The following is a 27,995-nucleotide window of genomic DNA, read 5'->3' on the forward strand; positions in this document are numbered from 1 at the left end:
GCGATGAGTCTCAGTTAGGAACAGCTCGGGCCGATGGGGACGTGATAAGCGAGTCCTTCCTCCTCATCACCTCCCAAGTCTCTGCTCCAGGCCCCCACCTCCTCCATCCTCCGGCCACAGAGCTCAGGACGGGGCTGGGAAACCATGTCCCCATCCCTGCCTGCCCTCCTCTGCCTTGGTGAGTCCTGAGGGCCGTGGGAGGGGCGGAGGGTGGGACCATGAGACAAAGGCTCCCAGAATCTCCAGGCGAACGGGGGACCCCCGAGAGCTCCTTCATCTGCTGGGTGGGAAAATGGGGGCCAGGGAGGGTGAGTGCTTTGTCTGAGCTATTCCGGTTTATTCACCCGAGTCTGGAAATGAACAGCAGTGTCTCAGGGCTGACCGAAATGTTCTTCCAGTACACCACGGTGGCTCCTTTTTCTTAATGGACTCAATGAGATCAGGATTGGGTAACAGATTTAACTTGTCAGTCAGAATCCCTTACAGTAGTGCTGCAAGGACGAGCTTCCCACAAACGAGGGGGGAGTAAATGTGTTTTACTGCCTGTGCTTGTTTGGGCTTGTAGTTGGCATTTTGTACCTGTTCTTTCCTTCTGTCCTCTGGGGAACTTGACTGCTACAGGAACAGCTCCAAGTGGCTAAGCAGGAAGTTGGTAGTTGTGTTACTGGGGTTAAGACAGCAGACTCTGAATCCAAAGAGCCTCTCATTCATTCACTCATTCATTCCTTCATTCACACATAGTTAAGTAGCACTTACGTGGGCCAGATCTTATCCTATGCTTTTAAATAGACGCTAATTCATTTAATCCCCAAAGCAGCCCTGTTGTCACCCCCATTTTACACATGAGGAAACTGAGGCCCAGAGGGGTTAAGTAACTTGTTTAAGGTCACACAGCAAGGGCTTAAATATAAACTAAGGAATTTTGGCACAAAGTTCATGTTCTTTACCATCAAAATATGCTGCCAATGTTTGAATCTACCTCCTTCCAGGACAGGACCCCGGACAAGATACTGAAGCTGTTGGCGTCTCAACAGCTGGTTTATAAAATGGGGCTAATAATGGCATCTAACCAAAAGGATTATGGTGAGGATTGAAAGAGTGCAGGTGCAGCAAGGGCTCAGAACGGTGCTTGGAATATTTGCGGTCATGCTCGAGGGTCCCGTGGGAACCTATGGGAAGGTCTGTGTGCATCCGTGAGGGGCCGGGTTGGACCTGTGGGCAGAGTTGAGGGTGGAGTTTTGGTAGAGGGTGCAGAGGCAACCTGGGGCGGACGGAGGATGGGGTCAGCAGGGGCTGGTGGCTGCGTTTCTCTCCGGCCTGTGGAGTCAGAGATCTGGGTCAGCCATTTCTTAGCTGGGGGTGCTAAAGGAAACTGCTTATCTTTTCTGTCCAGTTTCCTTACATTTGTAATAAGAGCATAACAGTACTTACCCTTCTAGTGTGTGTGTGTCTGTGTGTGTCTGTGTGTAAGACTTAGGGTCACATAATAAAATGCAGGACACCCAGTTAATTTTTAATATCAGATAAATAAAGAATATTTTTATCATAAGTACATCCCAAATATCACCTGATACATATTTATACAAAATTTTTATTCTTTTTTTATCCAAAAGTAACATTTAACTGGGGGTCCTGTATTTTTATTTGCTAAATCTTACAACCCTAGTAAGATGAAAACAAATAATGCCACCAACTCAGGAGGAATGTGAGAGAGAAGTCTTAGTGTGAGAGAAAAGTTCAGCTGTTCAACCTAGAGAGAAATTAGGGGACACTTCCAAGGGAAAAAGTAGAATTTATAGATTACACACTTTGATAGACGCTGTGTAAAATCACACTGAAAACTTTGGAAAGAGCTAACAATAGGCTCAAGGAAAACTGCAGGACATAAACCAGACATTTATTGATTCCAGGGAAACAAATAGGAAAATATATTTAATTATATAAATATATATAATGATAATGTTCAGGTGTGAATGACATTTGCACAGTCTAAATAAACTCATCTCAGAATACTGATTTAACCAAAAAGTATAAAATAGCAGGAAGCTCATGATTAGCATACCTGGGATATCTTGACTTACAGTAAAATGCGGGAGACCCCATCTTGAACACATCTGCTCCAGGAGGAGGAGACTGTTTCCAGCTGTGGGTGGGTTTGGGGTTGGGAAGTGACTTCCCCAGTGGCCGCTGGGGATTTTCTCAGGTCATTTGTGGTCAGTCGAGGACAGGCAGATTTCACTGTTTTTACTGGCTTACTTTGTGTGGCAAAATAGGTAACTAAAAAGTGTTAATTTCCCAATAACACAACCATCATTTATCCAATGACTTATGGGGCCTAACATATCCCAATTCTGGTATATTATTGTATATATTACATACACAACAGAACATGACAATGACCAAAATGCAATTGTACATTACTGTATATTTGGGGACTGAAGGGAGAAAGGGGGACCAGCAATGCCAGAGATCCGAATTCTCAACGTCCAACACCAATGAATCAATAAGTGGCAGTACACGCAGATTTTTTTAGAATGAAGGAGATAAAAAAAAAAATACCAGAAGGGACAGCAAAAATAGTCACCAGTGTGCGCATGGGAGTGGGGGCTCTGGGGGGAATCTTGGGGAAGGCGGTTGGCTCGTCCCCCGGGCTGCAGTAACAAAGCACCGCAAAGGGGCCGCGCGCTCTGCAGTCCGAGGGGGAGAGTCTGCCTCCCGCCTCGTTCCTGCGTCTGGGGGTGGCTGGCCCAGCGTCCACGGCGGCCCCCTCTGTCCGTCTGTCTGTGCCCACATGTCCTCTTCTTAGAAGGACCCAGTCATATGGCTAAAGGACTCTCCCTACCCTTGTCTTATTCCATCCGGAACAATCCCATTTCCAAATAAGGTCTCATTCCAAGCAACTGGGGGTCAGAACATCTGCATAGAAACAAAATACACACAGCGTAACATTTACCTCCAGCGACGTTGAGTTCATTCACAGGTGCACAACCCTCACCAGCATCTACCTCCAGAACACTTTCATCACCGCGAAGGAAACCCTGCACCCGTCAGCGGTCACGCCCCAATCTCCCCCCAAAGCCGTGCCCCTCGCCTCCACCAATCCACTGTCCGTCTCCGTGGACATTTCATCTAAATGGGATCATGCAATGTGTGGTCTTTGTGTCTGGCCTCTTTCACCTAAGTAACGTGCATATATGCCTCTGGAAAAATAAAATGATACACAGCGAGCGGATGCCCCCAAATGTCCCATCACTGCACCCAGCAGCCGGCAGGTAAAGGGGAAGCGTTACGCGTCTTGTCTCTTTCTCTCCTCAGGGCTGTGTCTGGGGCAGGCCACCAGCGCGCGGAGGGGTGAGTCCTTCTCCCGAGGCGCGTCCCCTCCCCTGGGCCCGGCCAGCGGGAGGCAGGGGGGAGGCCCGAGCCTGGCGCAGGGGGCGCTGACCCGCGCGCTCCGCCCTCCCCGCAGGCCCCCTCCCCAAGCCCTCGCTGCAGGCCCTGCCCGGGGCCCTGGTGCCCCTGCACGAGCCCGTGCTCCTGCGCTGCCAGGGGCCCCCCGGCGCGGACCTGTACCGCCTGGAGAAGCTGAGGTCCCGGAACTATCAGGACGAGGCGGTGCTCTCCATCCCGGCCATGCAGAAGTCCTCCGCCGGGTCCTACCGCTGCTCCTATCAGAATGGATCCGTCTGGTCCCTCCCCAGTGACCAAGTGGACCTGATCGCGACCGGTAACCGGGGCGGGGGGAGACTGCGCGGGAAGCCTCGGCGCTGTGCGTGCTCCGCGCAGGGAGGGGACGCGGTGCGCTTGGCGATGGCACAGAATGTGAGCCCACAGGAATAGGGTGCCCCAAAGCTCGGTAATCAAGACGAGTATTTCCATGCAACAGTTACAAAAAATAAAAAGCAATGCAAAAAAATGCACGATGAACAAAACAGCCTAACTTTTAATAAAGACAGATCCCATCAAGGGTGCAGAAGCACATTGGGCACCCAGGTAAAAAGAAAGGGGACCCTTCTCTCCATTCATGTTTCTATGTACTTTAAAAATGGTTAATTATTGTCTAGAAATCGAGTTTGAAAATATTACTGATGGGCTTGCTTCCACTAAAGCTGGGAGAGTAAAATGATAAATTCTGAGTTTTTTTTTTTTTGTGTAGAAAAGAAATATTTAAAATTACAAAAATGTGAGTTTTAATACATCGACTTTTCAAATTGTTAATTTTTTTCTCAGCTACTCTACTATTGTAGAAAAATACTAACTATTTAAAAATATACAAAAGCATGTATAGAGGGGCACACATTTTTCCCTTTGGCTCCAGGCTTAATGTGGCTTATATTCTAAGCAAAATTTAATTTAACAAATGAGTAATTAAAATGCATGGCACAGCCAGGTCAGATTCTGTCTTTATTTTAAATTTTGATATTTTGTACATCGTGAATTTGTTTGCATTAATTTTGAGGTCTAAAGAGTTGCATTAAAATCTTGCTTATCTTGATTGCTTTTTTTTTTTTTTTTGCCGAGGCCTCGCTCGGCCCTGCCTTACAATGATCCACCAAGCCTTAAACACGCTGCTCTGCCCTTCTCTCTCATCACCTGTCGGTCACTCGCTCCGCTCCGGCCACGCTGGTCCCTGGCTGTTTCTAGAACACGTCCACGTCAGCCTGGCCCCCTCCCTACTTCCTTAAGCACAGACTCAAATGCTCTCTCCTTGAGCTTCTCTTCACTGCCGATTCTGTAATTGCTGCTTGACATTCTTCATCCTTCTCCCCTGCATGAATTTTCTCCTCTGTATCCCACTTTTCCCCCCATCATCTCAGCTAATGTCTATTCTTTCTTCCTGATAGGATTTGTATTTGTTATGACCAGTGCTATATCCCCCATCCCTTAGAACAGAACCCCACACTAACAGTAGCTTGAGAAAAAAAATTGGGTGGCAAATTTTGTTTCTGTTTCTATTCTGTGCCTGGCAGGCATTGCCACGCTCGAGGACGATAATGCTTAAATTATAGGAGATTCATGTTTAGGAGCAGAGACCCTGGAGCCAAATTCCTTGACTGCAAATTTCAGCTCCGCTGCTTATTATCTCATATCCTGGACAAGCTATTTAACATCGTGCACCTTCGTTTAACTGTAAAACAGGGATGTTCATAGTCCTGAATTTATAGGGTCTATGTGAGGAGTCAACGAATGATGTGTCATGAGCTTGGAGCACACCAAAAGCTGGAACATTTAAGCTATTTTGTTACTACCATCATGTTTGAGCACCTGCTGAGTGCTCAGCCCTCTGGTAAATGTTTAATACATACTGTCTCATTTAATCGTGAGAAGGTTTGTCACTCCCGTTTTGGAGTAGGGGACACTTAGTATTTGGGGCTGCTGTAAGAAATGTCCACATTCCTGGTGGCTTTAAAGAACGGAAATGTGTTCTCTCGCAGTTCTGGGGACTAGAACTCCTAAATCTCGGGGTCGGCGGGCCCGGCTCCCTCTGAGACCTGTGGGGGAGTCTCCCCCGGCCTCCCCTGGCTTCTGCGGCCATCCTCGGCATTTGTAGATTTGCAGCCACGTCACTCCAATCTCTGCTCTGCCGTCACATGCCTTCTCTCCTTGTCTGTCTGTCCGGGTTTCCCTCTTCTTGTGAGGACAGCGGTCGTATTGGAGCAGACCCCACTCTAATCCAGTTTGGCTTCATCTTAACTAATCACATCTTCAAAGATCCAATTTACAAATAAGGTCCCATTCGCCGCACCAGGGATAGGACTGGATCAGGCTTCTTAGGCCACACGATTCAACCCATAACACTGACAAGGGAAACCCATGCACAGGGCCTCACGGACCCTACACTGCAGACCCGGGATTCCAGCCTGGGTGTTGTGACATGACCCCGGCCATACCCTCCTAGCCCCTCTGCCCCTGCCCCTGAGCGGGGACGGAGTGAGGTCTCTAGGGGTACAGCTGGGAAGCTGCCCACCCCCCACCGAGACACTGTCTTGAACACTGGAATTCTCTTCTGTTGCAGGAGTCTATGCCAAGCCCTCGCTCTCGGCGTGGCCCGGTCCGGCGGTTTCCTCGGGAGGGGACGTGACCCTCCAGTGTCAGTCCCCGTATGGTTTTGACCAGTTTGCTCTATACAAGGAGGGTGCGGCAGGGCCCACCAAGAGCCTGGAGAGGTGGTACCGGGCCGACTTCCCCATCATCACGGTGACGGCTGCTGACAGTGGGACCTACAGATGCTACAGCTTTTCCAGAGAGTCCCCATACCTGTGGTCAGCCCCCAGCGACCCCCTGGAGCTTGTGGTCACAGGTGAGGGGGCGCAGGTCAGATCTTCCCGCCCCAGGTCCAAGGGGAGGGATGGACAGGTGTGAAAGGAGTGGGAGCCCGGAGAGGCCCAGCACTCCAATCAGCTTTGGAGGACGTGTGGGTTCCATGTTGCCACCTTAACAGATTAGCACGTATTTATCATCTTACATTCCTGGAGGTCAGCAGCCCAAAACTGGGCCCACTGGACTCAAATAAAAGTGTCAGCAGGACCGTGTTCCTTATGGAGGTTCTAGGGGAGAGCCCATTTTCTTGCCCTTTCCAGTGTCTAGGGGCTGCCTGTCCTCTTTGGCCCATGGCCCCTTCCTGAATCTTCAAAGCCTGCAGCGTGGCATCTTCACATCTTCTCTCTCTGACCACAGCTCCTGCTTCCATAGCCCATCTCCTTCCTTCTTCTTTCACCCTCCTGCTTCCTCTTCTAAGCTCTTTGTAATTACACTGGGCCCACTTGACTAATCAGGATAATGTCACCTATTTGAGGTCCTTAACCAAATCACATCTGCACAGTCCCCTTTGCCAGGTGAAGCAACATATTCACAGGTTCCGGGGGGTTAGGTATGGACAGCTTTGGGGGCCATTTTCTGCCTTCCACAGAGGATACACATTAAGGAAAAAATGCTTAATACCACAAATAAAGCATTGTTTGTTGTCCAGATTTCAAAAAGTAAACAAATAAGCAAACAGCAACAACAAAGAAAGTGCAGAAGTTACTTTACTCAAAAATACCACTGTTGTAGAATAAAAGTGTGAAACGACTCTCTTTATACCATAAGTATATATTCAGACTTTCTTATTTTTAAAAATTTAAGTACATGTTATCTTTATGAAAAAGCTGGCTGTTAAATCCTTTACATGAACAAATACAATTTGAAAACCATCATTAATGTTTCACGCTAATCATTGTTTTTGTGATTATTTCCTTTCACAAGTATTTGAAGCAACCAAATTGTTTAATATGTCCCAACACACAGAAGAATAATTCTAGTAGCAATGGAAAATTCCTGTCTTCCGAGTCATCAGTAGATGAAAAAAGAGAGTATAGAGTAAAATGAAAATGTCATTTGCTTTCAGATGTATTTTCATCCCAGCTTAGAGAGTGAGGTCATTATTGACTAACACTTTTCTCCCAATCCACAATCCAGTTTTAGAACATTTCCATCACCCCACTAAGATACCTCGTGCTCATTTGCTGTCATTTTCCATTCCCACCCAGCTGCAGATAACCACGAATCTTCTTTCTCTATAGATTTGCTTTTCTGGGGGATTCTGATTCACTTGTTGCTTCTTTCGTTCAACATTTTTAAATGAGGCTGGTGCTCTTCTGGGGTTGTTGAACCTTCCTCTCAATATACAGCATCTTTTTCCTTACACAGACATACACATGTACACCCTTACACAGTGATTAGTAGAGCAAACAATATTTAATCAAAGATGAGTCCAACACACGTATAATTGTGATTGTCATCAGCACTATGGATTAGAAGCACGTAGTGCTGTCACTATCTCAGAGGGAAGATGATCTGGGAGAGCTTCTCTGACCTGGATCTCAGGGGAGAGAATTAAACAGGTGGGTGGACTAGGTGGGGTGGGTGCAGCGGGTGGAACTGCACGTGCAAATGCCCTGTGGTGGGAAGGAGGTCGACAGATTTGTGTATCTTCAAGGCCAGAGTGGCTGGAGGGTGGTGGGAGATGGAGAGGGACAGTTTTATTCTTTAGGAATCCCCCCACCCACAAGTGATAACTGCCCCCTTTCTCCAGTTATCCTATGGTCCTTGTTCCCACATCTGCTCCCTCCCCAGGGGACAAGGAGCTGCTTTTGCTCCAGGGACAAAGTGAGGGTTTAGGTCCCAAGGCTCCGGAAGGAGGGCAGAACTGAGACTGGGAAAGGGAGGGAAGACAGCTGTGGAACTCGCCATTGGTGATCAGCCACAGGCTTTGCCACACGCTGTGCACTGTGCACTTCAAGTGCTATTTATCCTGACGACAATTCAGCAATGCTGTCTTCTTTACCCGTTTTCCAGGTGAGGAAGCTGAGTCACAGAAATGTTTCATTATTTACTTGGATCACAGCCAGCAGAAGCTCAGATTTCTCCTCTTTTCTGATTTCTCAGGAACCTCTGCACCCCCTGTTCAGTTACCCATGGAGCCACTTTCCTCTGTATCAGGTATGTTCTGGAGGATTCCCCCCGGTGCCTCGAATGGAAAGCACATGAACCGCTCCTTTTATTTTCTCTCCAGATTTCTCAGTTTAATTCACTTGTCCTTTCCAAAATTTGCTTTCTTTTAAAAATTCTTTATTTCTGCTTGTAGAGGGGATGGGTAGAATAAGGAGATAGATATTACTACGCTGCCCCACACCCCCAATTTTACCCTGTCCTAGGTGGGTGGTTTAAAATGTCAAAAGTATATAAGAATAACCTGGGCAGCTTGCTAAATTGTAGATTTCTGGCCTCATTTCTGAGCCCCTAATTCATGAGCCAAGGGTTCTCACTTTGGCATGCATGAGAATCAATTAAAGTTTAGATTTCTGGGTCCTACTCCTAGAGTTTCTGATTCAGGATGTCTGGGGTAGGGGTCTGATAGTTTCCATATCTAACAAATCCCGGGTGATGCTGATTCTGCTTGTCCAGGGACCCCACTTCGGGAACCACAGCACTAAGTTGTGAGCAGGGCATAGAATTCCTTCTTTTCCAACTGATTCTTGTGTACTGGACCACAGCCTGTGCTTTTATGAAATGATGTGCTAGACTGTGGCATCTGCAACATTTCCTGGGCCTCAGGGGTTAGATCTCAGTTCCCTGGAGCCAGGGGATGTTGAAAGGAGACAGTATTGACCAAGAATGTGCTATTATGTTGGACTGGGGGCAGTATGGGGCTGTCCTGCCAAACGAAGCAGGGGGCACAAAGAACAGTAGTGTGTGTGTTTTCTTGACTGGATTTTTCAACTATTTTTTTTTAACATAATGAGAGGTTTCTGGGAAGTTGCAAAGATAGTATGGAATCATCCCTGCACCCTTTGCCCAGATTTCCCGATGGTTACATAATTACAGTGCAACATCAAAACCAGGAATTTGACACTGGCACGATGCATGTGTATGATTCTGTGTCAATTCATCGCATGTGTAAATTCGTGTGACCATAACTATATTCAAGATCCAGAACTGTCCCATCCCCACCAAATCCCTCATGTATCCTTTGTAGAGACATCCACCCCTTCCCCCACCCCCATACCTAAGCCCTGAAAACCCCTAATTTGTTCTCCTTCTCTATAATTTTGCCATTTTGAGAATGTTTTATAAAGAGAATCATGTAGCACATAACCTTTTGAGTTTGGCTTTTTTCACTCAGCATAATTCCCTTGAGTTCCATCCAAGTCATCGCATTTATCAATAGCTCATTCATTTTATTGCTGAGTAGTATTCCATGGTATGCATTACCATGCACTGTGTTTACATCTAAATTCAAACAGGGTTTATTAATGAAACTCACAGTGGAACAGAAGTAGCCATGAAAAAATAATATGCAACCTCTCATTATGCTCTAGACAGATGAGCATAGCTAAGGTTGGCTGAGCTGCTTTCATCAAAAAAGGCTCCCAGATATGTTTCCTGCCCTCAAAAAGAGCTCTGTGTGTGTGTGTGTGTGTGTGTGTGTGTGTGTGTGTGTGTGTGTGTATGCATGGGCTGAGGGGCTTTGGGAAACATTTTGCTGGCCGTGTAAAACAACAGGAGGTTCTTGGTAAGAAAATGGCCTTGGCTGGGACAGGGTGGGGGTGGGGAGCTCCTGTGCTCAGCGGTTGCAATCAGCTTCTGTTGAGCTCATGTAAACCTGCTGATCCACTCCTTATTTTTTAAACTGAGATTTACCTCACACACCGTAAAATTCACCCTACCCACCAGGACGGTTCTAACTGGAATAAAAAAAAAGACAAAACAAGTGTTGGCAAAGACGTGGAGGAATCAGAACTCTCATGCATTGCTGGTGGGGATTTAAAATGGTGCAGTTGGGCAGTTCCTCAAAAGGTTAAACAGAGAGTCACCGTATGGCCCAGAAATTCTACTCCAAGGTGCATACCCCAAAGAACCGATAGCTTATGTTCACACAAAAACTCGTACACAAATATTCATAGCGGCATTATTCATAGTAGCCAAAAAGTGGAAACAACCTAGTGTCCATCGACTGACAAATGGATCCATTCTTTATTAAGCCACTGAGAGGAGACGAGTTCAGGTTCTTTTGAATCGACACTGTTTCTCCTCCTGGGTAGCGTGTCTCGGAAGGGGGTTCCATAAGCCCAGGTATCTAAAAAGGGCTATAGAGGATAGGGACCCACTGAACAGACCTGCAATCGCTCCACTTCCTTATAATCTTCCTGCCGAGAATTCCAAGAAGCATCCAGGAAACCGAACATCTCACTCATGAACCGGTGATGCCCAGGCACTATCTGCTCAGGGAGAAGGGGTGAGGGTGAGCCTCCCTCTTCCATCATCTAAGGAAATAGGGTTTTTATTTATTTATTTAATTCTAATTATTGAAGTTGTAGGTTTACAGAAAAATCATGTAAAAATACAGTGTCCTGGAGGCGGGGCAAGATGGCAGACTGGTGAGCTGTATGTTTTAGTTACTCCTCCAGGAAAGTAGGTAAAAAGCCAGGAACTGCGTGGACTGGACACCACAGAGCAATCTGTCTTTGGGCATACTTCATACAACACTCATGAAAACGTGGAACTGCTGAGATCAGCGAAATCTGTAAGTTTTTGCGGCCAGGGGACCCGCGCCCCTCCCTGCCAGGCTCAGTCCCGGGGGAGGAGGGGCTGTCAGCTCCAGGAAGGAGAAGGGAGAATTGCAGTGGCTGCTCTTATCGGAAACTCATTCTACTGATTCAAACTCCAACCATAGATAGACTGAGACCAGACACCAGAGACTCTGAGAGCAGCCAGCCCAGCAGAGAGGAGACAGGCATAGAAAAAAAACAACACGAAAAACTCCAAAATAAAAGGAGAGGATTTTTGGAGTTCTGGTGAACACAGAAAGAGGAAGGGCGGAGATCAGGCCTTGAGGCGCATATGCAAATCCGAAGCAAGGCTGATCTCTCTGCCCTGTGCACCTTTCCTTAATGGCCCTGGTTGCTTTGTCTATTAGCATTTCAATAACCCATTAGATCTCTGAGGAGGGCCGTTTTTTTTTTTGTTTTTTTTTTTAAATCCTTTTTGCTTTTTCTAAAACAATTACTCTAAGAAGCTCAATACAGAAAGCTTCAAAGAATTGAAATTTGGGCACGTCAAGTCAAGAGCAGAACTAAGAGAGCTCTGAGACAAGAGGCAATAATCCAGTGGCTGAGAAAATTCACTAAACAACACAACTTCCCAAGAAAAGGGGGGTGTCCGCTCACAGCCACCATCCTGGTGGACAGGAAACACTCCTGCCCATCGCCAGCCCCATAGCCCAGAGCTGCCCCAGACAACCCAGTGTGACGGAAGTCCTTCAAATAACAGGCACACACCACAAAACTGGGCGTGGACATTAGCCTTCCCTGCAACCTCAGCTGAATGTCCCAGAGCTGGGAAGGGGGAGCAGTGTGAATTAACAGAGCCCCATTCAGCCATCATTTGAGCAGACTGGGAGCCTCCCAACACAGCCCAGCAGCCCAGAACTGCCCTGGGGGGACGGCACTCACCTGTGACATAGCACAGTCATCCCTCAACAGAGGACCCGGGGTGCACAGCCTGGAAGAGGGGCCCACTTGCAAGTCTCAGGAGCCATACGCCAATACCAAAGACTTGTGGGTCAGTGGCAGAGACAAACTGTGGCAGGACTGAACTGAAGGATTAGACTATTGCAGTAGCTTTAAAACTCTAGGATCATCAGGGAGATTTGATTGTTAGGGCCACCCCCCCTCCCCGACTGCCCAGAAACACGCCCCACATACAGGGCAGGCAACACCAACTACACACGCAAGCTTGGGACACCAATTGGGCCCCACAAGACTCACTCCCCCACTCACCAAAAAGGCTAAGCAGGGGAGATCTGGCTTGTGGAGAACAGGTGGCTCGTGGACGCCACCTGCTGGTTAGTTAGAGAAAGTGTACTCCACGAAGCTGTAGATCTGATAAATTAGAGATAAGGACTTCAACTGGTCTACAAACCCTAAAAGAACCCTATCAAGGTCAGCAAATGCCACGAGGCCAAAAACAACAGAAAATTATAAAGCATATGAAAAAACCAGACGATATGGATAACCCAAGCCCAAGCACCCAAATCAAAAGACCAGAAGAGACACACCTAGAGCAGCTACTCAAAGAACTAAAGATGAACAATGAGACCATAGTACGGGATATGAAGGAAATCAAGAAGACCCTGGAAGAGCATAAAGAAGACATTGCAAGACTAAATAAAAAAATGGATGATCTTATGGAAATTAAAGAAACTGTTGACCAAATTAAAAAGATTCTGGACACTCATAGTACAAGACTAGAGGAAGTTGAACAACGAATCAGTGACCTGGAAGATGACAGAATGGAAAATGAAAGCATAAAAGAAAGAATGGGGAAAAAAATTGAAAAACTCGAAATGGACCTCAGGGATATGATAGATAATATGAAACGTCCGAATATAAGACTCATTGGTGTCCCAGAAGGGGAAGAAAAGGGTAAAGGTCTAGGAAGAGTATTCAAAGAAATTGTTGGGGAAAACTTCCCAAATCTTCTAAACAACATAAATACACAAATCATAAATGCTCAGCGAACTCCAAATAGAATAAATCCAAAAAAACCCACTCCGAGACATATACTGATCACACTGTCAAACATAGAAGAGAAGGAGCAAGTTCTGAAAGCAGCAAGAGAAAAGCAATTCACCACATACAAAGGAAACAGCATAAGACTAAGTAGTGACTACTCAGCAGCCACCATGGAGGCGAGAAGGCAGTGGCACGATATATTTAAAATTCTGAGTGAGAGGAATTTCCAGCCAAGAATACTTTATCCAGCAAAGCTCTCCTTCAAATTTGAGGGAGAGCTTAAATTTTTCACAGACAAACAAATGCTGAGAGAATTTGCTAACAAGAGACCTGCCCTACTGGAGATACTAAAGGGAGCCCTACAGACAGAGAAACAAAGACAGGACAGAGGGACTTGGAGAAAGGTTCAGTACTAAAGAGATTCGGTATGGGTACAATAAAGGATATTAATAGAGAGAGGGAAAAATATGGCAAACATAATCCAAAGGATAAGATGGCCGATTCAAGAAATGCCTTCACGGTTTTAACGTTGAATGTAAATGGATTAAACTCCCCAATTAAAAGATATAGATTCGCAGAATGGATCAAAAAAAATGAACCATCAATATGTTGCATACAAGAGACTCATCTTAGACACAGGGACACAAAGAAACTGAAAGTGAAAGGATGGAAAAAAATATTTCATGCAAGCTACAGCCAAAAGAAAGCAGGTGTAGCAATATTAATCTCAGATAAAATAGACTTCAAATGCAGGGATGTTTTGAGAGACAAAGAAGGCCACTACATACTAATAAAAGGGGCAATTCAGCAAGAAGAAATAACAATCATAAATGTCTATGCACCCAATCAAGGTGCCACAAAATACATGAGAGAAACATTGGCAAAACTAAAGGAAGCAATTGATGTTTCCACAATAATTGTGGGAGACTTCAACACATCACTCTCTCCTATAGATAGATCAACCAGACAGAAGACCAATAAGGAAATTGAAAACCTAAACAATCTGATAAATGAATTAGATTTAACAGACATCTACAGGACATTACATCCCAAATCACCAGGATACACATACTTTTCTAGTGCTCACGGAACTTTCTCCAGAATAGATCATATGCTGGGACATAAAACAAGCCTCAATAAATTTAAAAAGATTGAAATTATTCAAAGCACATTCTCTGACCACAATGGAATACAATTAGAAGTCAATAACCATCAGAGACTTAGAAAATTCACAAATACCTGGAGGTTAAACAACACACTCCTAAACAATCAGTGGGTTAAAGAAGAAATAGCAAGAGAAATTGCTAAATATATAGAGACGAATGAAAATGAGAACACAACATACCAAAACCTATGGGATGCAGCAAAAGCAGTGCTAAGGGGGAAATTTATAGCACTAAACGCATATATTAAAAAGGAAGAAAGAGCCAAAATCAAAGAACTAATGGATCAACTGAAGAAGCTAGAAAATGAACAGCAAACCAATCCTAAACCAAGTACAAGAAAAGAAATAACAAGGATTAAAGCAGAAATAAATGACATAGAGAACAAAAAAACAATAGAAAGGATAAATATCACCAAAAGTTGGTTCTTTGAGAAGATCAACAAGATTGACAAGCCCCTAGCTAGACTGACAAAATCAAAAAGAGAGAAGACCCATATAAACAAAATAATGAATGAAAAAGGTGACATAACTGCAGATCCTGAAGAAATTAAAAAAATTATAAGAGGATATTATGAACAACTGTATGGCAACAAACTGGATAATATAGAAGAAATGGACAATTTCATGGAAACATATGAACAACCTAGACTGACCAGAGAAGAAATAGAAGACCTCAACCAACCCATCACAAGCAAAGAGATCCAATCAGTCATCAAAAATCTTCCCGCAAATAAATGCCCAGGGCCAGATGGCTTCACAGGGGAATTCTACCAAACTTTCCAGAAAGAACTGACACCAATCTTACTCAAACTCTTTCAAAACATTGAAGAAAATGGAACACTACCTAACTCATTTTATGAAGCTAGCATCAATCTAATACCAAAACCAGGCAAAGATGCTACAAAAAAGGAAAACTACCGGCCAATCTCCCTAATGAATATAGATGCAAAAATCCTCAACAAAATACTTGCAAATCGAATCCAAAGACACATTAAAAAAATCATACACCATGACCAAGTGGGGTTCATTCCAGGCATGCAAGGATGGTTCAACATCAGAAAAACAATCAATGTATTACAACACATTAAAAACTCGAAAGGGAAAAATCAATTGATCATCTCAATAGATGCTGAAAAAGCATTTGACAAAATCCAACATCCGTTTTTGATAAAAACACTTCAAAAGGTAGGAATTGAAGGAAACTTCCTCAACATGATAAAGAGCATATATGAAAAACCCACAGCCAGCATAGTACTCAATGGTGAGAGACTGAAAGCCTTCCCTCTAAGATCAGGAACAAGACAAGGATGCCCGCTGTCACCACTGTTATTCAACATTGTGCTGGAAGTGCTAGCCAGGGCAATCCGGCAAGACAAAGAAATAAAAGGCATCCAAATTGGAAAAGAAGAAGTAAAACTGTCATTGTTTGCAGATGATATGATCTTATATCTAGAAAACCCTGAGAAATCAACGATACACCTACTAGAGCTAATAAACAAATTTAGCAAAGTAGCGGGATACAAGATTAATGCACATAAGTCAGTAATGTTTCTATATGCTAGAAATGAACAAACTGAAGAGACACTCAAGAAAAAGATACCATTTTCAATAGCAACTAAAAAAATCAAGTACCTAGGAATAAACTTAACCAAAGATGTAAAAGACCTATACAAAGAAAACTACATAACTCTACTAAAAGAAATAGAAGGGGACCTTAAAAGATGGAAAAATATTCCATGTTCATGGATAGGAAGGCTAAATGTCATTAAGATGTCAATTCTACCCAAACTCATCTACAGATTCAATGCAATCCCAATCAAAATTCCAACAACCTACTTTGCAGACTTGGAAAAGCTAGTTATCAAATTTATTTGGAAAGGGAAGATGCCTCGAATTGCTAAAGACACTCTAAAAAAGAAAAACGAAGTGGGAGGACTTACACTCCCTGACTTTGAAGCTTATTATAAAGCCACAGTTGCCAAAACAGCATGGTACTGGCACAAAGATAGACATATAGATCAATGGAATCGAATTGAGAATTCAGAGATAGACCCTCAGATCTATGGCCGACTGATCTTTGATAAGGCCCCCAAAGTCACCGAACTGAGCCATAATGGTCTTTTCAACAAATGGGGCTGGGAGAGTTGGATATCCATATCCAAAAGAATGAAAGAGGACCCCTACCTTACCCCCTACACAAAAATTAACTCAAAATGGACCAAAGATCTCAATATAAAAGAAAGTACCATAAAACTCCTAGAAGATAATGTAGGAAAACATCTTCAAGACCTTGTATTAGGAGGCCACTTCCTAGACTTTACACCCAAAGCACAAGCAACAAAAGAGAAAATAGATAAATGGAAACTCCTCAAGCTTAGAAGTTTCTGCACCTCAAAGGAATTTCTCAAAAAGGTAAAGAGGCAGCCAACTCAATGGGAAAAAATTTTTGGAAACCATGTATCTGACAAAAGACTGATATCTTGCATATACAAAGAAATCCTACAACTCAATGACAATAGTACAGACAGCCCAATTATAAAATGGGCAAAAGATATGAAAAGACAGTTCTCTGAAGAGGAAATACAAATGGCCAAGAAACACATGAAAAAATGTTCAGCTTCACTAGCTATTAGAGAGATGCAAATTAAGACCACAATGAGATACCATCTAACACTGGTTAGAATGGCTGCCATTAAACAAACAGGAAACTACAAATGCTGGAGGGGATGTGGAGAAATTGGAACTCTTATTCATTGTTGGTGGGACTGTATAATGGTTCAGCCACTCTGGAAGTCAGTCTGGCAGTTCCTTAGAAAACTAGATATAGAGCTACCATTCGATCCAGCGATTGCACTTCTCGGTATATACCCGGAAGATCGGAAAGCAGTGACACGAACAGATATCTGCACGCCAATGTTCATAGCAGCATTATTCACAATTGCCAAGAGATGGAAACAACCCAAATGTCCTTCAACAGATGAGTGGATAAATAAAATGTGGTATATACACACGATGGAATACTACGCGGCAGTAAGAAGGAACGATCTGGTGAAACATATGACAACATGGATGAACCTTGAAGACATAATGCTGAGCGAAATAAGCCAGGCACAAAAAGAGAAATATTATATGCTACCACTAATGTGAACTTTGAAAAATGTAAAACAAATGGTTTATAATGTAGAATGTAGGGGAACTAGCAGTAGAGAGCAATTAAGGAAGGGGGAACAATAATCCAAGAAGAACAGATAAGCTATTTAACGTTCTGGGGATGCCCAGAAATGACTATGGTCTGTTGATTTCTGATGGATGTAGTAGGAACAAGTTCACTGAAATGTTGCTATATTATGTAACTTTCTTGGGGTAAAGTAGGAACATGTTGGAAGTTAAGCAGTTATCGTAGGTTAGTTGTCTTTTTCTTACTCCCTTGCTATGGTCTCTTTGAAATGTTCTTTTATTGTATGTTTGTTTTCTTTTTAACTTTTTTTTTTCATACAGTTGATTTGAAAAAAGAAGGGAAAGTTAAAAAAAAAAAAAAAAGAAAGAAAAAAGACAAACAAGGAAAAAAAAAAAAAAGATGTAGTGCCCCCTTGAGGAGCCTGTGGAGAATGCAGGGGTATTCGCCTACCCCACCTCCATGGTTGCTAACATGACCACAGACATAGGGGACTGGTGGTTTGATGGGTTGAGCCCTCTACCATAAGTTTTACCCTTGGGAAGACGGTTGCTGCAAAGGAGAGGCTAGGCCTCCCTGTATTTGTGCCTAAGAGTCTCCTCCTGAATGCCTCTTTGTTGCTCAGATGTGGCCCTCTCTCTCTGGCTAAGCCAACTTGAAAGGTGAAATCACTGCCCTCCCCCCTACGTGGGATCAGACACCCAGGGAAGTGAATCTCCCTGGCAACGTGGAATATGACTCCCGGGGAGGAATGTAGACCCGGCATCGTGGGATGGAGAACATCTTCTTGACCAAAAGGGGGATGTGAAAGGAAATGAAATAAGCTTCAGTGGCAGAGAGATTCCAAAACGAGCCGAGAGATCACTCTGGTGGGCACTCTTACGCACACTTTAGACAACCTTTTTTAGGTTCTAAAGAATTGGGGTAGCTGGTGGTGGATACCTGAAACTATTAAACTACAACCCAGAACCCATGAATCTCGAAGACAGTTGTATAAAAATGTAGCTTATGAGGGGTGACAGTGGGATTGGGAATGCCATAAGGACCAAACTCCACTTTGTCTAGTTTATGGATGGATGTGTAGAAAAGTAGGGGAAGCAAACAAACAGACAGAGGTACCTAGTGTTCTTTTTTACTTCAATTGCTCTTTTTCACTCTAATTATTATTCTTGTTATTTTTGTGTGTGTGCTAATGAAGGTGTCAGGGATTGATTTAGGTGATGAATGTACAACTATGTAATGGTACTGTAAACAATCGAAAGTACAATTTGTTTTGTATGACTGCGTGGTATGTGAATATATCTCAATAAAATGATGATTAAAAAAAAAAATACAGTGTCCTCATATATCACCCTATTGTCGACACTTTGCATTAGTGTGGCACATTTGTTACAGTTGTTCAAAGAATATTAAAATTGTAGTATTAACTATAGTCCATAGTTTATATTAGGTGTATTTTTCCCCATATATCATCCTATTATTAACTCCTTGCATTAGTGTGGTACATTTGTTATAATTCATGAAAGAACATTTTTATAATTGTACTATTAACTATAGTCCATCATTCACAATAGGGTTCACTGTGTTGTACAGTCCCATGTTTTATCTTTTAATTTTTATTCTCCTAAGATATATACAACCTAAAAGTTCGCTTTGTAACCACAATCACATATATAATTCAGTGCTTTTAAATACACTCGCAATATTGTGCTACCATCACCACCATCCATTTCCAAAACTTTATAATTAACCTAAATAGAAATTCTGTACAATTTAAGAATTAACTCTCCATTCCCTACCCTCAACCCAGCCCGTGGTAATCTATATTCTAGATTCTAACTCTATGAATTTGCTTATTCTAATTATTTCATGTCAGTGCACTCATACAGTATTTGTCCTTTTGTGTCTGGCTTATTTCACCCAACATGACATCTTCAAGGTTCATCTGTGTTGTTGCATGTATCAGAACTTCATTCCTTTTTGTGACTGAATGGTATCCCGTTGTCTATAGATACCATTTTTTGTTTATCTGTTCATCGGCTGATGGATGCTTGGGTTGTTTCCATGTTTTGGCAGTTGTGAGTAATGCTGCTATGAACATTGGTGTGCAAATATCTGTTCAAGTGCCTGCTTTCAGTTCCTTTTTTCCAATCCCTAGTAGAGCGATTGCTGGGTCATATGGTAGTCTTTGTACTTAGCTTTCTGAGGAACTATTTTTTTAAGGCCATAGGTTTTTAATTCACTTCACTAAACAACGTTACTCCCTTGTAATCCCTTTAGAATTCCCGGAAACCTTCAGGAAACTGGACATCTCACCCATGAACAAAGTCTCCACAACCCGTGAGTAACCAGGCACTTTCAGCTCAGCTCAAAGGAGTGTGGCAATGAGCCTCTCTTCTCTGTCTCTAAGGCTGTAGGCTTTTAATCTGCTTCGCTAACCCCCCTGACTCTTTCCAGAAAGTTCCTTGGTTTGAGGGAGGGGATGGGATGTCAATGGCTCTGAATTTAGGGACAGAGGAACATTCAGCGTCCTGTGGCCATTTCTGTGGAGCAAAAGGTATAACGGGAAGAACTGAGTGTGTGTGTGTGTGTGTGTGTGTGTGTGTGGTGCTGGTGGGGAGAAGAAAATGAGCCCTTTCCCTCACATATTCTAGACCAGAAAGTCCTAGAAAGGCTTCTACTCCTTATCTGCTGATCCAGGTTCATCAGTTGGGGACAAGAGTCTTTGCAAAAGGGTAGGGAAGCTTGGACCGGGTACATCTCCCCTGTCTGTGGTTCATAAGTCATCTAAAAATTGCCATGAATCTCTGAAAATCAGGTCTGTGCTTTCGGGAGCCCTCCGTGGAAGTGGCCCGAGACTGGCCTCTGGAGAGGCAGGGGCAGGGAGTCTGGGAGCCCAATCCCTTTATTAGGGGAAGCAGAAGATGGGAGAAGGACACGAAGTTGATCAAGAGGAGATGCTGCACTAAAGAACGGAAGGGATGGCCTTGTTCTTCACCCTACCATTTCCTACTCTCTTCTTAAAAATTTTAAATTGAGATACAAGTCAGATACCATAAAATTGACCTTTCTAAGATGAACCATTCATTGATTTTTAGTATATTCACCATCTTGAGCAACCATCACCATTATCTAATTCTAGAACAGTTTCATCACCCAAAAGGAATCTCTGTAGCCATTAACAGTCACTCCTAACTTCCTCCCAAGGCAACCACTAATCTACTTTCAGTTTCTGTGGATTTGCCTATTCTGGACATCTCATATAAATGGAATCACACATTAAGTCCAATCCCTACTTTCTTATGCTCTGTTGGATTCTAGCCTCTTATCCACAGAGACAGCCACTTCATGGCTGAGTGACAGGGACCTCCCAGGAAAGGTAGGGGGATTCTCCATGTGGCCTGCTCTCCAACTTTTCCATTCTTGTACTGCCCCAGACGTGAGCCATAAAGTGGCAGAAATCTCCTCTCAAGATCCTGGACTTCTTGTCTGGTTTTGTTCCCAGGGTGTGATTGTCCAGGGTGGCCACAGGTTGAGATTTCTCCACTCGGCTTCAAGCTCTTCCTTCTAAAGCTCCCCGAGGCCCACAGCGGGGAGTTCTGCGAGCTGCCCATCACCCTTCATTGCTGGGCAATCACACAGCTTTGTCTCTTGACTCCCTGGCCCCTCTTTCTCCACAGCTGTCAACCCATTCTATCCCCTAAGAGCTGGCCTGGCCCTCTCCTTTCTCTTCTTACCCACCTTACTCATACCTCCACGCTGCCCTCAGGATAAAGTCCATGTTCTCCTGACTGGTGTCCAGGCCCTTCTAAGTTGGCTCTGATCCTTGCGTTTAATCTTGTTTCCCATTGTTTCTAGGTAGAGCCTGTGATCCAGCTACTCATGGTTATTAGGTGCCTTACACCTCCAGACTTGTGCAAATATGCTTGTCTTGTCTGCAATTCTTACTTCCCTCGCTTTTTGTTGAAAAAATCTCCATTTCCCTCAAGACAGAAAACCTTGACAGATCCCCCGAGATGAGTTATATATCTCCACTTGGCCCACACAATGCCATCTTTCTTCAGGTACCTGATTCCAGAAGTCTCTTTCTAAAGCCATGGTAGGATCTGTCCTCATCTTTTGTTCAGCACCCTCAGAGTTTTCTCATCCACTTGGAGAATGAAGTCTGGGTTTCTCAGCCCAGTGTTGAATGCTCTTCATTTTCCAGCCCCCTTGGACCTTCTGTCATTCCTCATCCTGTTCTCCAGCCACACGGGGTCACTTGAAGCTCCTCCGAATGCATCACGTCCTCTCCTGGCTCTGCACATTTAATAAGTCATGAATTTGGGATTCACGCCTTGACAACCTGGCTCCATAGTTCGTGTTCTTAAATGCATGGGATTCTGCCTCAGGTTTGGGGCAGGAACAGGTCTGAGGGAGATGGTCCCATTCCTTTATACTCACCCTTTTTTGATTCCCAGAGACATCTCAGAATACCACCATCTTTCGGGAGGAGTCAGGTTCTACAGCTGGTGAGTATATGGCCCTCTCCAGACCAACTCCCTTCTTACCCCTGTCTCTTCACCCAAAGCCGACTCCCTTCGGATGTATAGCTCTCTGATCTTGGGTTCTGGTCTGTAAGATATGAAGGGGAGGGGAGAACATTAACATTATGGAGCCAGAAATTGACCAGAAAGTTCAAGAGGGAAGGTTGACATTTTCTTAAAGGGTCAGAGAAAGAGAAATTCGACTTCTACCCCCATCCCTTGTAACAGGCTTCTCTTCCATAATTATCCAGATAACCCAGAACTGTTTGTGCCTGGGGAGGTGTTTTTTTGGAGGCCGGGTGGGGTTGGTGTGATATTCAGAGGATTGGTCATATTTAGCCCAGACCTTTGATGAGGAGAGGAGGGGAGCAGCACCCTGGGAAGTAGACTGGCATCCCAGCTAGTAGAGAGTAATAGGATCTCAGATCAGAGATGTCCCTTGGAGTGGGTCCTCAGGGTGTGCTTTTACCACCTGCTCCTGCCCCTCTTCATTCCTCCAGGTACTGACCTCCAGTACTACACCAGGGGTAATGTGATTCGGATTTGCCTTGGTGCTGTGGTTCTAATACTCCTGGTGGGGATTCTGGCAGAGGATTGGCACAGCCGGAAGATGCCCCCGCTGCACAGGGTCAGAGCCATCCAAAGGCCACTCCCACCACTCCCACAGATCCAGAAACCACAGGGCTGTCAGGATGGGGGTCGACCAGATGGTCACAGCCATGAGTATCACCATGAGAACTTTGGGGGCTGCCATATCTAAGAGGTAGACCACACAAGTGGGGAGGGGACTAAAAAAGGGCATGTGAAGTGTGTGGAGGGCCAAAAGCAACAGGAGAGAGGGGCTACAGGTGAGAAAAGAAGGTGGCTCCCAACCTGTGTCTGCTCTATCGAGGAGCTGGTGAGTCAGTGTCTATTTGGCTGTCTGTCCAAGGGCTCCCTCTATTTTGGGATGTAGGGAATCTAGCAGAGGTCAAAGAATCCACACATTGTAGGTCTTATGTCTCCTTGACTAGATTTTCATACTATCCTCTTTCTCCACCCTCCCTAATATGGGCTGCAAATGGATCTCTCTAACATATGTAACTCCCACAGCTGAACCTTTCGCTTCTCTGCACAGGATCTTACCAGGCTTCTCTCTTGTCTCTTCCTCATTCCCTCTTTCCCTCTGTGCTCTTCTGTGTTCATCGCTAAACTTAGCCCTCACCCTAACTCCTGACATTCCATCTTAAGCTCCAGTCTGATAAACCTCCATTGTTTCTCTGAATGGGTCTGGTTTCTTAAGGCAGTGAGGCATGTTATTTCTTTTCCCTAGAATATAATGGTAATTATGATTAACTTGCCAGTGGGTTCCCTTCCTACTGATAAAGAGTCCAAAATCATTCCTCTGTCCTAAAAGACATTTCGCAATTTGACCCTGGCTGCTTCTCAAAGAGTGTTCTACTCACATCCCTCTAACTCACTCCATTTCAGCCACGATGATCTTGATGTTTCTCAATGTGCTGAGCAGGTTTACAGTTTCCAATTTGATTCCAGCCTAGATCCCCAATTTTTCTGTAGCTTGCCCTTACTATTTCTTCCAGACTTCTGGTCAAATAGTACCTCTTCAAAGACATGTATTACAAATGCCATTTCTGAAGACTTAAAATTTATTAGTTCAATTTAAGGTTGAACATTAATTTTTTTTACGATTTTGCTGTCATAAATGTTGCATTTCATACATATCTTTTTCTGAACAGTGATCATTTTCTTTAGGAGTAGAATAGGCTAAGATTTCTGCTTATTTTAACTTTTAACCTGTAACAGGAAATGATTTTCTAAATTGGTAGGACTAGTTTATACATCTCATAAAAGTTCATGAAAGTTCTCATTGTTCTACGTCACTTACAACCTTGATGTTTTCAGACTTAAATTTGCACCAAAGCAATTAAACATAATTTAAGCGTGATTTAAATATAAGTCCCAGTTTTCATGGGAAAAAGAAACAATGTAGAGAAAACCGTGAGGAAAGAATCATACTAATTCATAATCTGGGTTCTTCTACTAGACAATAGGCTGAGTAACTTCCAAAATTTAGGTCATGGAAAGTTTTTCTTGGGGGAGGGGTTGATCTAAATTCAAGGAAATTAAAAAAACACATAACGACCAGATGCAATGCATGCACTTTTTTGGGGGGATTATAGTCATAAAATAACCATTGAGAAATTAGAGAAATTAAAAAATACCATGGTATATGATATTGGGGGTTTATAATTAATTTTCTCAATTGTGATAATGGGGTGTATATATATATACACACACACCATAAACATACCATACATACCATGTGATATATATGGTGTGTATATATATACCATATATATTTATATATACTATTTAGAAGAATGCTGAAATATTTATTAATCAAATGGTATAATTTTTGGAACAGTAGATACTTAATTTTTCTAAAATGCAAAATGAAATGAATGAACTTACAATTGAGGAAAACTTCTGAAAAATAGATCACTGAAGGAACTTGGGGGTAATGGAAAGAAAATTACCAGATGCTAGTAGAAGAGGAGTCTTTCACAGCGCAGTGGAATGGCGGTTATCCTGAAAGATTAATATTCATGAAAGTACAGAAATGGAGGACCCAGACGTGATGCAACTCAGTGGCCTTCTCCTAACACAGGGAGAGCGCCTTTCACTTAAACATGATTTTTAGAAAGGATTAAGGTCAAACTCCATGGTAAAAATATGCTGGGAATTTGAATAATGCACATATTAGAAGGAAAAAAAATCATGAACATACTGCTATAAAACAGAGGCGAAATGACAATTAATATTATAATATCGGCTATATGGAATTAGACATAGGTAGAAGCTACATAAAAACAATGTAATTTGAATTAGAGACGCTCAGGTTTGAGATAGGTAGGAAACAATAGGATATGAAAAGTGATCCAAGAATTGTAGAAGAGCAAGAACTGAGTGACAAACCCTGTGGTGCAATTCATGCTTTGGAACGCCTTGTTCATTTAGGCAGAAGCTAGACTCCAGCTGAGACCTCTTTCTAGCTTAGCTCATGACCCCCGCCATGCCCTGCTTCCTCTATCCACCCCTCCTTACAGCACTCCATCAATATATCATTTGCAAAAATCCCCTTCTAGTGAATTTATCTAAGACAGCTAGCTGAACCAGGAATGGTCCCAGGGAGCCTAATCTAAAGATGGGACACGTAAGTAAGCTCTTCTTGACCAGATGTCAATGGAGACACCATCCCTGGTGATAGGTGGAGTAATAATTGTCTCCATCATGCTGAGTCAGGGAAATTTTGAAGACTTCCAAATGTTATGAGTTGAAACTAGATACAGGTGCAAGAGTATGAACTAGCTGGTACGGTTATCTCTGGTCTTTAGGAAATAAGTGGAATGAGGTTCTAAAAGGAATTTGGAACTAGGTGTCTGCTGCTAAGTTTCACTGATAAAATAAAAAGACAGAACTACTGGCACAGATCTATCAATCAGCATTTAAAAATAAAACCAGAGAGAGAGCCCCCTGGCAACATTTTAGGAGCAGTGATATCCTGCAGCTGAAGGCAGGCAGAGCCCACGATCAGGCATTGGACCTAATTGCAGGAGGGCAGAACACTGAAGACAATTGATGTATGAGCCCAGCTAAGTCTGATCTGGCAAAGTCAGGCCCTAAGAGGGATGTGGGAGGTGGAGATTTGGGATGGGAAAATAGGATGGGTGCAGTTTAGTGCTCAGACCCTCCAAATCCCTTGAGCCCTCTAGGTATTCAGAAGTGTCCCATTCTCCCTTGGAGGGGATGTGGGCTTCTCTTGTCTGAAGACTGTGCAGAGGTCTCAGGGGAGGCAAATGCATCAGAAGACAATGCTTGCCTGATCCAGACCTGTCCCCAGCCCACGTCCCTCCTGGGGATGTGTTCAAACCTCAGCGTAACTCAACTCGGGCGTGCTAGCCAGAAAGGAAGGAGAGGGATTACATACCGCAGGCACTGTAGGAACTTGCTAACTTAACAAAACACTTTTTATTGTACTAATATATACATATCAGCCTTTCCCATTTTAACCACTTTCAGGTGTACAATTCGCTGTTATTAATTCATTCCTAATATTGTGCTACCACCACCAACGTCCATTACCCAAACTTTTTCATCAAGTCAAACAGAAACTCTGTTCCTGTTGAACGATATCTCCTCATGCCCCTTACTCTCCAGCCCCTGGTAGCCTGTACTCTACTTTCTATCTCTATGGCTTGCTTATTGCAGATAAGTGAGATCTACAATATTTGCCTTTTTGTTTTGGCTTATTTCATGCAACATGAGATCTTCAAGTTTCATCCATGTTGTAGCATGCATCAGAATTTCATTCCTTTTTATGGCTGAATAATATTCCATTGTACGTACATGCTACATTTTGTTTATCCATTCAGAGGGCCATCATTTTCCCAAGATGGAGTTAGACCTTGTATTAGTTTCCTCTTGCTGCTGTAACACACAGTCATGGCTAAAAACACACATGGCGGCTTAAAACAACACAGATGTATTCTCTTACAGTTATGGGAGTCAGAATCCAAAATGAGTCTTCAGGACTCAAAGTCCAGGTGTTAGCAGGGCTGTTTTCCTTCTGGGGGCTCCAGGGGAGCACGTGTCCTTGACTTTTCTGGCTTCTAGAGGTTGCCTGCATTCCTTGGCGGATGGCCCCTTCCTCCGTCTTCAGGGTGCATCACTGCAACCTCTGCTGCCCTCATCACATCTCCTCCTCTGACTCGGACCCTCCTGTCTCCTTCTTACAAGACCTGGATAACCTGGGATCACACCTCCCCTCATCTCAGGACCCTTCACATAATCAACCTGCAAAGTCCCTTTTGCTGTGTACCCTAACACGCTCACATGCTCCAGGGATTAGGACATCTTTGGGAAGAGGCGTCATTTTGCCTACTGCAGTGGGACTGTATGATGTTTCCCTTTGGTAGATGAAGCTGATGTTGGAGGAAGTCAGACGTGATGGGTTTACAGATTGAGAAGAGGAGGAGTTGACTGCCACCCTAGGGTTCATGATGAGGGCACGAGAAGAAAACCCACTGGAGTTTTCTGCTTCATATTGCCCATGTCAGAGGACCAGGTGGTGTTCTGGTCTGAGAAGTTCTGTGTAACCAAAATCCAACCCAAATTTGGGGTCAGGAAAGCCAAAATCCAAAGCCTGGATTTGAAAATCCAAAATTGAAATCGAAAGAGAGTTGAATGTGGAGCTGTGCCCCAGGAGTCGTGGCTTAAGTCGAACAATATTATTGGATGGTGTTGGGGGCTATTGGTACAAAAAACAGATAATGAAAGAAGAGACTCAAAAATGTGGGTTGAAGAACCGGGGAGACAAAATCGGAGAAACTGAATCTTCCAGTATAGATTATTATGGGCAGTTAGCTGAGGTGGGTTTTGTGACTTGTGGTTAGGTTATGAGTCCAGTGAGTCATACGATGTGAGGTGTGGGCATTAAAAAGGCCAGAAATGAGGCCAAGTGGAAACTGAGAAGTGGCAGGCACAGATTAAGGGATGACTTTAGAGACTGGCATCATGGAAGAAAGATAGACCGAGAATCTCCGGAAAACTGAGTTTTTCTTGGATTCTGTTTTCCTGAGATTAAAACCAGTTCCCCACATATCATGTGATTCCATTTGTAAATCCATCATGACAGAAGGCAGATTGGTGGTTATTAGGGTTTGGGAGAACGGGGGATAGGGAGTAACTGCTTTTGGGTACAGGGGTCTTATTTTGGGGTGTTGAACATGCTTTGGAACTAGATAGAGGTGGTGGTTGCACAACATTATGAATGTACTAAATGCCACAGAGTTGCTCACTTTAAGATGGTTAATTTTATGTGATGTGATTTCCACCTCAATAAAAAAAAAATAAATCTTTGCTCCTGACACCAGTTCATCTCCGTATGGGGAGACATGTCTTAGGGAATCAGAGGCTTAAACCAGAAATGCTTCCCCTTCTTCACCAGGCTCTGGCACCCTGTGGAGAGCTGTCTCCTCCTGGGAGGCCTCCCTGTTGCAGACACGCTCCTCAGGTGG

General features: G+C 43.8%; 1 protein-coding gene across 2 annotated transcripts; it reads left to right on the forward strand.

Annotated features, from left to right (window-relative positions):
• The first annotated feature begins 102 nt into the window (after positions 1-102).
• LOC119521071 (platelet glycoprotein VI-like) lies at positions 103-27,931 on the forward strand. 2 transcript variants are annotated; one of them, XM_037819089.1, is made up of 8 exons: positions 103-178; positions 3,316-3,351; positions 3,467-3,724; positions 6,014-6,298; positions 8,425-8,478; positions 19,673-19,732; positions 21,853-21,903; positions 22,419-27,931. In XM_037819089.1, the coding sequence occupies exons 1-8, from the start codon at positions 145-147 to the stop codon at positions 22,676-22,678; spliced, it is 1,038 nt and encodes a 345-aa protein (XP_037675017.1). In that variant the 5' UTR covers positions 103-144; the 3' UTR covers positions 22,679-27,931. The 2 variants fall into 2 exon arrangements, with proteins under 2 accessions (XP_037675017.1, XP_037675018.1); XM_037819090.1 differs by lacking the exons at positions 103-178; positions 3,316-3,351 and adding an exon at positions 3,187-3,272.
• Positions 27,932-27,995: the final 64 nt, after the last annotated feature.

The sequence above is a fragment of the Choloepus didactylus genome, chromosome 27 (assembly GCF_015220235.1).
Source record: "Choloepus didactylus isolate mChoDid1 chromosome 27, mChoDid1.pri, whole genome shotgun sequence".
Lineage (NCBI taxonomy): Eukaryota > Metazoa > Chordata > Mammalia > Pilosa > Megalonychidae > Choloepus > Choloepus didactylus.

Coding starts and splice junctions, on each gene's coding strand:
- LOC119521071 (XM_037819089.1), top strand. CDS start 145: ATGTCCCCATCCCTGCCTGCCCTCCTCTGCCTTG. Junction 3,352..3,466: donor GGCCACCAGCGCGCGGAGGG/GTGAGTCCTTCT, acceptor CCCTCCCCGCAG/GCCCCCTCCCCAAGCCCTCG. Junction 8,479..19,672: donor GCCACTTTCCTCTGTATCAG/GTATGTTCTGGA, acceptor TAATCCCTTTAG/AATTCCCGGAAACCTTCAGG.